Source organism: Galleria mellonella, unplaced genomic scaffold, assembly GCF_026898425.1.
Source record: "Galleria mellonella isolate WM207_F2 unplaced genomic scaffold, CSIRO_AGI_GalMel_v1 utg35, whole genome shotgun sequence".
In the NCBI taxonomy this organism is placed as follows: Eukaryota; Metazoa; Arthropoda; class Insecta; order Lepidoptera; family Pyralidae; genus Galleria; species Galleria mellonella.
In genome coordinates, this window is record NW_026442082.1 from 4,778,724 (window position 1) to 4,791,395 (window position 12,672).

The 12,672-nt window shown below is 34.9% G+C and overlaps 1 protein-coding gene across 1 annotated transcript; it reads right to left on the minus strand.

Annotated features, from left to right (window-relative positions):
- Positions 1–531: 531 nt before the first annotated feature.
- LOC128201123 (uncharacterized) lies at positions 532–3,071 on the minus strand. The gene is made up of 2 exons (XM_052896912.1): positions 2,589–3,071; positions 532–2,064 (listed from the first exon to the last, which is right to left on the minus strand). Exon 2 carries the CDS (start codon positions 2,057–2,059, stop codon positions 1,070–1,072), a length of 990 nt encoding a protein of 329 aa, XP_052752872.1. The 5' UTR covers positions 2,060–2,064; positions 2,589–3,071; the 3' UTR covers positions 532–1,069.
- Between the last annotated feature and the right edge of the window lie 9,601 nt (positions 3,072–12,672).

The window sequence follows — 12,672 nt, forward strand, 5'->3', positions numbered from 1 at the left end:
GTGTTTTGGGTTTATTGGGTTTAAACCCCATAAACACCCAAATTTTTGGGTGTTTATGATTTTGTACTTCATCATCGTCATCTCAGCCGCAAGACGTCCACTATACTGGACATAGACAATATTATTATGCAGCCTACAGAATAAAAAACTTTTAATTTGATTTTGAGTTTATTAAGAAAGAGATGAAAGTAAAATGTAAAACTACAGTCAATCACTGTCAGATTCAGAGTTATTACAAGCGATGAATTGTATAGGTTCGATAGGCTCTATTTCGTCTAAACTGTTATGTTCATTTACTTGCTCAATGAAAGCTTCTAAGGTATTTTCTTCATTAAACTGAATGTCCTCGCATTCAGCTTTATGTTTAAGATTCCAGTTATAACAAATGAATGAAATTTTTTCAGTTCTTTCAGTTGTAAGTCGATTTCTTTTGTTATTATGTATGTAGCCTTGGATACTAAAGGAACGCTCAGTGGCTGCCGAAGTACAGGGAATATGCTTAACTCAGTGGAACCACAAATACTTTTCCACCATATTAGGGGCTCAATGCTATCTAATGAGCTCCATACAAATCCTCTGGCCCAAAAGTTTTCTTTAGCTTTATAACACGCCAAATCTGCCATTACATTTGACAAACTTAAGTGTTGGCTTAAATTGTAGATAAACTCCATACCCTTAAGTTCTTCCTCTTGAGTAAGTTCGACTCCTAGAGTCCTGGGGTCTAGAATATATGCTGCAAAATGTATTGGCCTCATTGCCATATTGCATCTTGAAGATACTGATGTTAGAATCTGCTGTTTGCTTTCTTCGCTCAATGTCGAAATCTCATTTAATGCAAAACGTATCTTAGCTTGTACATCTCTAAATGTAATGTATGTGCGATGCAAACGATTCTGGTCGCTCTCTAAGTAAAATATGCTTTCAGTGACTGGTTCCAAAATACTTATACATTCCCCTGTCTTCGTCCAGAAATCATCACTTAGAATTAAATCTTTAATATCTCTTGAAATTACCACATCTTCTCTAACTGTTAATATTTGCAAAGCTATCTTATTTGCTTTCAAACTTTTTAACGAAGTAACATACTTCCCCATCTTGTAGCACAAGGCAATTTTAGTGTTTGTGTAGAATCTTCACCCTGCCTTGATTTTATCAACAAGGAACTTAATCGTTGACTCCTTTTAACAGTTTTTATTATATTTATGGCTTGCATAATAAACACAGTTACTTCTTGTATCTTTACAATATCTTGGCACAACAAGTTAAGGATATGTGCACAGCAACCGAGAGGAACAACATGTGGATATTTGAGTTTTGTTAATTCGAATGCCTTTTGTATATTTCTAGCGTTATCGCCAATAAGTACAAGAAACTTATTTGCTCCATACACTTTCATTACTTTTTCAACTTCTTGGCTAAGGTATTCACTAGTGTGAGGATTACTTTCTGTATTCAAACTTTTAACGTATGCAGGTTGAGGTTTTGATATACTCGTAAGAAAGTTTATTATTCCTTCATTTCTTAAATTAGACCAGCCATCGCACTGAAGGTGTAAGTAACTACAAGCATTTAGTTCCTCATTTAACTCAAAACGCATTTCTCTATATATTTTATCTAAGTATTTTGTCGCTAAAGCTTTACGTGAAGGTATTTTAAATTTTGGTTGCAATTTTTCGAAAAATTGTATCCATAAAGGATGTTGCACCATCGATAATGGCGTCCCTGTTACAAATATAGCTCTCGCTAATTCTGTTTTTATATGATCATCGGTGTCTTGAAACTCAGCATTTATAGTGTTAGCAGACGACGAGGGGCTTATAAAAGAATCATTTGTCTCTATCTCTGACAGTCCAGACATTTTGGTTTTGGACGAGCTATCTTTTATAAGTTTCATAGAGTCTTTTAATGTTTCTGGAGATTTTGGACAAGTGATAAGATGTTGAAGCATTTTGGCAGCATTACTGAATTTGTAGACCTTATTACAAAGCTTGCAAGAAACAGACTTGTTTGGTAAAGTACGGTAGTGCTCCCATATGCGTAAATCTTTAGGTCTCCCCATTGAACCTAAAAAAATGAACGATGATTAGTTGGTCTGACGAAAATTCAACAATAGAGTGCCTATTTTTTTACAATGATTATTTCTTGTTATTTACAATAAATTTATTAAAAAAATAATAAAATAAATACAAAAAACCTTTGTAAAATTACATCTCCTCGGAGGATTAAACGCAGACGCTAGTTTATTATCGTATTGTTCTGTATTTTTCTCAGCAACTTCTTTAATTCGATTAGGTACTTACGCATATTATGTTAAAAATAAATATCTAGTACACATCTTAGGCTATCCACCATTATTATCCAATGACGACTCTCAGCTAACTATGCACTATCATCCAAAATAAACGTGTATGGAAAATTTTATCCCAGTCGGTTGAGGATTGAGGATAATTGCATCAACATACGAACATACCTACATACTTTTATTTACATAACGCAAGCTAAATAAAAGCTTGTAATAATACATCTAATTTTAAGTTAAAATTGTTAAGTGATCATGATATAATTGTATCATTCAAAAATCCACTTACCTTTAATTATTTCTTGTTAAGTATAAATATTATTTCAAATCTGCTCCCTTAATATGCACTTTTTTACTGCTTTTCCTACCTAACACGTTACCAGGAAGTCACGTTACCAGAGTCAGAGTAATAGTGAACACGTTTGACAGTGATTGTCGTCGCCTCATATTCAGCGTCGACGAATATGGGAATCCCCAGTCATAATGTATTGCATGCGTGGCGGTCTTACTTCAAATCCATAAACAAAGAGATAATTACAGAACTCGATACTAGATGGCGCTGTTTTTGTTTGAAGAAAGTTTGCGGGCTAAAATACATAGAATTTCATCAATGACTTCCACAAAGAACAACATTTCTGTTTTTTCTAAGTGTGTATCTCTTCCGTATATTTCATAAGATATAAGCTTGGGCTACATTGTTATGCAACGTGATTTTGTCGCTGTCTTGCTAATAGGGTTGACAGATATACGATTTAAATCGTACTCATACTATTATTTGTCTATTTTTTAATGTACGATCGTAAAGATTATGATCGTAATTCGCACAAAAACATACGACTTTTTGGTTACCTGGCAACATTTTTATTATGAAACGAACATGCTCACATCATCAGTCACATGCAACAATTTATTGGGGATTTCCCCTTCACATCTGGCAGTCCTGCTTGCTAGAATATAGGTAAGTCAGCCACAGTTACTGACGATCGATATTTAAAGGGTATTGTTTTTGTGCTAAATATTTCATAAAAACGTTATTTAATACTTTGTGGATTATTAATTTAGTTGATAATCACTGGAAGTAAAATGGATGCTAATTTGAGAGATCAAGATCTTCGTATAAAACAGTTAATAAAAGAAAATCTACGTAAGTACTCTTTTTATACCTAGGTAGGTAAGGTATAATAAACACAAAAGGTACTTAGATCGCGTGTGTTCGAAGCATTTATTCTAATAAATTTAATTTAAAATTGTAGAAAGAAAAAAATGTCTGCCAAGCCGTAGCCGAAGCCGATCTCCAAATATATTTGGCGATAGTGAGACCCAGTGTCCAGATGATTTACCCAGCGTCGTCGCAACAAAGAAAAAAACGAGGATAAAGTAAAAGAAAATTTACTGAAAGAAGAAACAAACTGTTCTAAATGCTTAATTTATGGAGAAGAGGATAAAAGAAATGAGTATTTCGGACTGTTAGTGGCTCAAGAATTTAAATATATACGGCCATGTGTGCGAACGAGGTGTTATGAAGAAATTTTAAAGTATCTACGGGAAGCAAAAAAGGCCAACATGTTGATCAACTGCAACATGAAAACACTGAAAATTAATTACTTTCATTTTATTATATATAGATTTTTAAAATTTCCTGAAATATTATTAGTTAACGTTTTATTTAATATTGTAGAATTGATCAATACAATTTATAAAAATAATTTATTGGTATTACTTACATATTTTCAAAAAAATACGTAAAAACCTATTTTTTGGGTGATTATGGGAGTTTATGGGTGTTTATTGGGTTTTTACCAAAGCACCGGGTTTAAACCCGGTGCTTTGCCCATCTGTAGTTGTAGAGTTTAATTTGAGTTTTGGATTTAATCTGTTACACGCAAAGTCAATTTAAACTGAACTTTAAAATAGTAGAACATTACTGCTTTATTTTAAGTGGGTACTTTACCAGAACATTGTAGATATTACAAGATATAACTTTATGGATAATATTACTAATATATTAAAATAAATACGCGATGTCTGTTTGTACATACAAGATATTTAAGAAATAAAAAATATATATTTTTTAGAATTTTTATCTGTTTATCTACATATCTTGTTCTGAAATCATGCAAAAATTACTGCACCAAACTGAATGTGATCTTTAGTGTTTTTAAAGGTCTTACTTAAAATATATTTTTTATAGATAGACAGTTACTCTTTATTGTTTCCTCCAAAAGATTACAATAGTAAACTTATTATAAATATAAATAATTACAAGAAATAATCACAATGAGAGAACAATGGGCGGCCTTATCGCTAAGAGCGATCTCTTCCAGGCAACCTTTGGATGGAGAGGAGTAATTATAAACAATTTGGTGGGAGGCACGATGAAAAATATATTATTATTATTATTAATTTATATTAATACGATATGATGCTATACTAGGATATCCAACATTAAAATAGAGTGTAAAAAGGAAGAACGGGAAGAGTAAGAATATCAGGAAAAAATTGGTGTCGCATTGTATAAAGATGTAAAAGAACTCAGCGAAAATCTTGTTAAACTAAACATTTATTGTAGCAGGTGAATTAATTATTTATAAATGGGATCTAACAGCTCCATTGCTAAGAATATAATCTATCAAATTGACCTCCATGTGGTTTCCCCTGGACCATCAACCAGCCATCCTGGTTAATCCCTATTGAATTCGTCTCGATGGACTAACTGACCTGTTTTCGTCCTCACCTATCAACCTTCACTGGGGCCCCGCCAGCGTATACTGATAGCGCAGGCAGGGTTACCATTATCACTGAAAATAAAATATAGAGGATAAAACTATTAGCTTAATATTCTGTCAGGTTGACTTCCTCATACTTACTTCTGCAAACAGTCGTGGTTAATTTTTGACGTATTAATTACGTTGGATCAACTGACCTGACTTTATACTCACCTATCAAGGTGACTTACTTCTTCGGTTATGCCCCGCCAGTGCATACCAGTGACGTGGGCAGGGTTACCATTTTCGTCTCATAAAAAAAGTACAATCTAGTATGAATGAAACCCACTGAAACTGCGCAGAGATGTTGCATTTCTGTGCATCTTCTAACGAATTTATCATGGGGATTGATACCTGCTGCTGACTTTCACCACGTTTTTCAAGGCACTTTCTTCTATACACAACCACTCTTTAGAATCAACTTCCAGCAGCAGTATTTTCGAACCGATATAACCTTTACCATCATAACTTTTAAGAATAGAGCTAATTCCTTTTTAAAAGGCCGATAGCACATCTGCAATGCCGTTGGTGTTGTGGGTGATCATGGGCGACGGTAGTTACTTACCATCAGGTGAGCCGCATGCTCGTTTGCCCCCTTTGTTGTAAAAAACAAGTATAAATCAATCGATATAGAGTAAGTTAAACGATATTTCAGCGTTACTAACAAATGGATTGTGTTTAATTTGTACCCAATGATTAATAGTTGTAACAAGGCTTTTGTTCCGGCAATAAAACCCTTGCTTTTGTCTCCATTTTGCTGTAAAATATTGTTTCTCCCTTTTGTATAGGCGCTAACTACTAATAAAATTAAGCTGTGCTATATAAATAATCCAGGCTTATAACGTAAATGTTAAAGTTTGTTCATTATTTACTTTTTGGCGCCTTCACATTTCAACAAATCTTCGTGGGATTTCGTATTAACGTCAATCCTAACATAGAAAAGATAAGCTACTTTCATTAAATAATATATTTTATTTTTATTTTCAATGTCACTACATTTTTTTAATGGATGTTAATGGAACGGCAGTCCTGCCTGCGCTATCGGTATATACCAGTGAGGAATGATAGGCGAAGATGATGCAAATCAGTTGGCCCATCATGACAAATTCAACAATAAATTAATCACGATAGTTTCTAAATGGAACCGCGAGAAGGTCCTTCTGTTAGGATATTGCTAGCAATGGGGCTGTTAGATCCTATAACTAACAATCCGTTTCCCGGAGTCATTCAATAATATCCCAGTCATACGGAATTAGTTGCATATAAAAATTATTATGTAAATAAATATACATAAAATAAATATACGGAGAAATAGAAAAATATAATTAGAGAAACGTATGCTGACATATACCTCATATACCTTTAAGAAATAGTAAGTCTGAATGTGTCCATTTAGTAATAGAAGCTCAAATATTTTATTATATTTCTACTTATGTTTCTTGTAGTAAAACTGAAACTTTACTGATATAAAAGTAAAATATGAATAAGTAAATTAAAAAAAAAAGAAAGGAATGTAGAGCAACTATTATAGTGAACATCAAGTTAAGGTTTGGTTTTTACAATATCATAAAATCTGTTCCCACCATTATGGGAAATGTAACCACATATCATTTTTATCAAATCTTGCAACTAGTGAAACTAGATATAGCGCTAAAAACATTACTTTCCATTTTTCTTCTTGGGTAGTTAAATAAAAATAAACATGACACGAAACTGTCAATACTGTTAACATAATCCCTTTGACGGAGTCGGGCTGGATCTGATATAAGAGTATTATGTAACCCAACTGCTCTATGACCTATATGAAATTCTATCCAAACTTGACCCAATTTTGAAGCTATATAGTATTCATGAAACGGCATCTGCATGCAACCTTCATCTTCGTTATTTTGGCACGGATAACTTGAAGGTAAATAGAATTTTGTAAAGCTCATTTATGGGACCGTAATAATTTTATTCACATCAAAAAGGGTATGAAAGAGAGTCTTTAAAGATAGAGCAAAAATTGTGTATTCCCAGCGCAAAATAGGATCACAGGACATTAGTTTACGACAACGTAGATGACATCTACTTCAAAGATACTGACGATCAAAGAGCATTTGAACTGAATTTACTATTGAGCAATAACTTTTTTTCGATAGTGTCATTAGAAACCAAGTCGGTCAGCTGCATAGCAGAGAAATATGTTTTCAAATCCTGAGTTTGTAAGGATTTATTACTTATGTTTGTTTTAGCTTTCATTTTCATATAAAACACAAAATATTTGAATTGAATATAGAAAAAAATATGGTGATAAAAGAAAAACAAAGATGAGTACTGAAAGTAGAAACGCAATTAGTGAGCTGGCATGGTGCAGTCAATTCAAACACTGAGAGTAGATTATTCTCTTTTCGGTTGATCGCATTCATTTACCACATTCTCTCTATGTTTGCGTACGGAATTGTAGTTTCACGTTGAAGTATCATGAATGGAATTTAATTAAAATTTTTGAATTTAGAATACAAAATTATATCTTCAAATAGATTTTGCTTCATGACAGACTGGATTTGTTTCCACAAAGAAAAATCGCCACATAATTACAATGAGGTTAATACGTGAATCCAAATAGGCTATAAAAAAATACAGAAGAATTGAGAATCTTTAATTTTTGGCTTAACACAGTCTCCCTAATTTATTTTTGAACGGATTGTAAAGAAGAATAATAAATTTAGCAACAAGTTTAGTTTTCTGGCAACTGTAGACAGCCAAGTTCCTTGAAAGTCAAGGTTTCCATATAGACACCATGTCGCCATTGTTTACAATGTGAGCTCAAAAAGTAGGTCAAGTTTGGCTGAAGACTAATATGACGAAGTATTGGATTTTAAACTTGGCAGCGATTTTTATATGTTTCTTGATAAAATTGTAATACAAAAGCGGAACTCAGTGTCAATATTTATGAAACTGATCAACTTTCCCCAAGGACTATAGTCGAAATCTCAAAATAAAGTTTGATATTTTCATACAATTCCTGCGATCACCTCATCGATTTGGCGTGAAATAACCCTGTGTTTAAAAAATCTATTCAAGGGAATTTTTTGTACAAAAGTAATTTTGTCAGAAACTTCTGCTCTATCCTATTTGGAAGAAAGGGATTGTTAGTCACTAAGGGACTGTAGCCTATATATACTCGTAGGTCCACCATATATTGCAGTTGCAACAAGTGTCGTCAACTGTGCCCTTGAAGAGTATGCGAAAATAAAACATCAAAAGAAAAATTTAAGATTCTCAAGAATTTTAAAACGTTCTTAAACCACAAGCTTGACGGATGGAATAAACTCGTCCATTAGTGGAGGCCAACAACAGACAAGACTGATAATGGGTACTTCAAATGAATACATGGCAGTAAGGTATATACTATATAAGACAGGTATGTTTTCAAATACACTGTGCAGATTGTGCAGTGAGGAATCGGAATCCATGCAACACCTGTAATGCAACTGTGATTCATTGGCAAGTATGTATACGAGTCTACTGTAAGCGACTTATCCAGAGCCAGACTATAGATATTTTAAACTGTGGGATATCATAAAGGTACTAGTATATAGGGTAGTACATAGGATCTATTAAATGATAGTGTAAGACAGGGGAAAGCACAAAAGATCCCAATGTGTAGTTTTGTGTGCAAATATTTAGTTAATCCTATATTCAAAAGGGGGGAAAGGGATTGTTAGTAATGGGGACTGAGAATGCCATTGCTAACAATTTACCCAACCAGGTCGACCTCCTCGCGGTTCCCCCTGGAAACTATTACGGTTAATTCCTGATGAATTCATCATGATGGGCTAACTGGCCTGTTTTCATTCTCATCTATCACCCTTCACTGGTGCTCCGCCAGCGTATCCCGTTAGCGCAGGCGGGGTTACCATACCATTTTCACCTATCAAAAAAGAAAACCCTATATGCAAATAAAAGATAAGATAACCAAGAAACTAGTAGCCTCGATGGCAATTTAAGTATACTGTTGAACCTGATAAAGTTATCAGACCAACTTCTACCTCATAATTGTTAACTTCAACTGCTGTCGGATTGACAACTATAGTTAGGCTTTGATGAGTTTTATCTCGATTTGTGCTGTGAATACGTAATTGGAGAAAATGACTTCGAATATCGAGATTTTATAGTAGAAAAAGAATTCAAATCACTGTCTCTATTTTGAGATTATCTCTAAAGAAACAAGAATTAGCCTTCAGGTCTATTCGACTACGTTTGTATTGACTCGTACATGAATAGATCGTAATGAATGATTTTAGCGATTAGTAGAAGCGTATGGTGAATGAAATTAGTGGTCGAATAATTACTAGTCGTGTTAGTAAATTCGCGTATTGCTACCATGAACTTTATGGTGTATTATCAGGAATGGCAATACACAGGCATTACCATGTATATAGTAAAACGACAATGATGCTATAGAAAAATGACATGTCTATAGGCGTAGTTTACTACTTTCCATCAGGTGGGCCGTCAGTTAGTTTAGCCCTTTTACAATGCTTAAAAAAGAGTATCTACAGGATATAAGGGACAGGTTGGCAAAATCTGAAATGGCGAATTCAGACATTAAACTGAATTGAAAACTAGTGGAAAATTTTTCGGAAAAATTCAAATTTTTTTTCTATTATAATTATGAAATCTATGATATGTCATAATATAAAGAAATAATAATATTCTATAGTGAAGTACTATCAAATACCAAAACAACAGCAATGCAATATTCTTGTAGAATTAGCTGTGTAAGGTCAACGCTATTAGGGGTTTGGGGAGAATGGGATTGTTAGTAATGGAGACTGAGAATCGCATTGCCAGCAATATACCCAACCAGGTCGAGCTCCTCGCGGTTTCCCTGGAAACTATCATGGTTAATTCCTGATGAATTCATCATGATGGGCTAACTGGCCTATTTTCATTCTCATCTATCACTCATCACTGGTGCTCCGCCAGCGTATTCCGTTAGCGCAGGCGGGGTTACCATACCATTTTCACCCATCAAAAAAAAAACACTATTAGGGTGCGAAACTACTTACGAAGAAGCACCATTGACCGCACTGTGTAGGTATCGCGCGTCGTGTGGATCGTAAAATTTCAAATACATTGCGCGTCGGCAAAACTAAGTATCGTTAATTATATAGCTGTGGTGCATTTCGCACGGGAAAACAATCTGCCATCTAATTCACACCATTCATCTGAATCAGCTGTTTTCCTTTTGCCAACCGGTCCCTTTCATCCTGTGTAAATTTTCCCGCTTCGAACGTTTTAGAGTCTGTGTTGCTTGTTAATTGAAGTTGGATTAAAGTAGAATGGTGCATCCGCCAGAGTCGACGGGGCGTTGATTGGCGTTCAGTTAATTACGGCGCCTGTTTTTATTTTTTATTAGCCGTAGCCTTCAGCTTCGCCCTCGTTTATTAAGATAAAAATTATCGTAAGCATTAATCCAGCATATAGTATGCCTGTGAAGTAAACTTTACGAGTAATAAGATTTGTTAAAGACAGACCTTTAGTACCTTCTTTTCAAAATTGACAATTTTAACTGAGTATGGAACATCCAAAATATTTCGATGAAATCTTCAAATAGATTGACTTTATATTTAAAACATACCGTAAGTATTTTAATTTTTTTTTATACAACTTAGAATGGCAAACAAGCTGAAGCCCACCTTATGGAAAGTGGTAACCGTCGCCTATAGATATGAACAGTGCCATGGACATAACAGAGTATACTGTTTCGCCCACGATACCCCCCATGCGTTGCCATTCCCGAGAACTCAGGTGTTATTCCTCTGAACCCTGTAAATTCACGCCGTATCCCACCCTTCAAACCGAAACACAGCTATGCAAACACAACTGCTTTATGTTTGAGACATGAATGGGACAGAGGTACCCAAGCAAACGACTTTTGTACAAAGTCTCCCTATCTGGTTTTCTATTAATAAATCACACCTCATCAACTAGGTCAAACTTAAATAAATTTTTAAACACAAATAAACCTTATTTTGGATTAACGCATAGATTATTATGCCCTTGTTTTATTAAGCTAATCAGGTGGTCACTTTACTAATATTATAAATATGTAAGTATGTCTTTGTTACTTTTTAACGCCTTAACTGCTTAACTGATTAGTGTAAAAATTTGGTATACACGTGGTGTGGATGGAGAAGTAGAAGAAGGATGGGATGGAGAAGTATTTACCACGGTTAGTGAACATATCTCGCTCACGCGAATGAAGTCACGAGCAAACACTAGTCAATAATAAGCTTAAATATGATAAGTAATTTTAATAGTAAATAAATATCTCTTTAACAACAGGAAACTTTTACCAGAGGGAGACTTTGTACAAAAGTCGATTGCTTTGGTACCTCTGTCCCATTCGTGTTTCAACCGTGAAGCAGTTGTGTTTGCATGGCTGTGTTTCGGTTTGAAGGGTGGGATATGGCGTGAATTTACTGGGTACAGAGGAATAACACCTGAGTCCTCAGGAATGGCAACGCATGGGGGGTATCATGAGCGAAACAGTATACTCTGTTATGTCCATGGTACTGCTCATGTCTATAGGCGACGGTTACCACTTTCCATCAGGTAAGCCGTCAGCTTGTTTGCCATTCTAAGTTGTATAAAAAAAAATTAAAAAAAAAAACTCTCGATAAAGATTGTACTATTAAACTGAATAAGAAATGACTTGATTTGGCTCAGCGAATACATATTTGAGAAGATGAAGGGGAAGCACCATAGTACTTTGTATGCAGCCCATTTATGCTAAAAATGACCCAAATTCAATAGTATTCTTGCGTATAATATTCTCACGTATGCCTATACGTGAGAACGCATTTGGACTTCAGCCTGGTTCTCATGACTCAAGAGATGTACTATGAGAATTGTGCACAATCCCAAATTCATATGTTGTATTTTTTTTGACGGCATGGCGTCGGACTGCATTACAATAGCTCCGCCGATAGCGTATTGTACAATGCGTTGGGGTAGATATAGGCGGCTCTGCCCCAGGTACCGTTTCACCGAGTAGATTCATATGTTGTATCGAGCTCCAAAGAACTGAAGGCTTCCTATTTGTTTTATCTTTTGCGTAGTGGATTATTAATGTACGAAGTTCTTTCATCAGTGCGTATTGCTAATAATGACCCACACCTACGGAACCGAAATCTGTCCTATACGATTGCCCGTATGCGAAAGCTTCAAGTTATTCTGCGAGCTACGCTAAGGGTTATATTGGAAGTTTCTTAGCTCAATAGAATCCGAAATGAGGACAGCAACAAAAATTAAAGTTTGAAGGATAAGCGAGCTGAAGTGGCAATGGACTGGTCATAAAGCTCGAAGAATCGACAACCGGAAGAAAGGTTTTGGACTGGTGACCCCATACGGGAAAAAGCATGACGAGCCCCCATTAGATGGCGTGAAGAATTCAAATTGTAGATTGTCAGTTAATGTAGGTAGCTCAGGACCATTCCCTATGGTAGTTTATGGGGGAACAGTGGATAATAGTTAATGTGATGATAACAACAGATTATGTTTTGGTAAATTGTTAATTGGACGCACAATTATTTTCTGCCATCACCTTGCTTATCA

Coding starts and splice junctions, on each gene's coding strand:
- LOC128201123 (XM_052896912.1), bottom strand. CDS start 2,059: ATGGGGAGACCTAAAGATTTACGCATATGGGAGCACTACCGTACTTTA.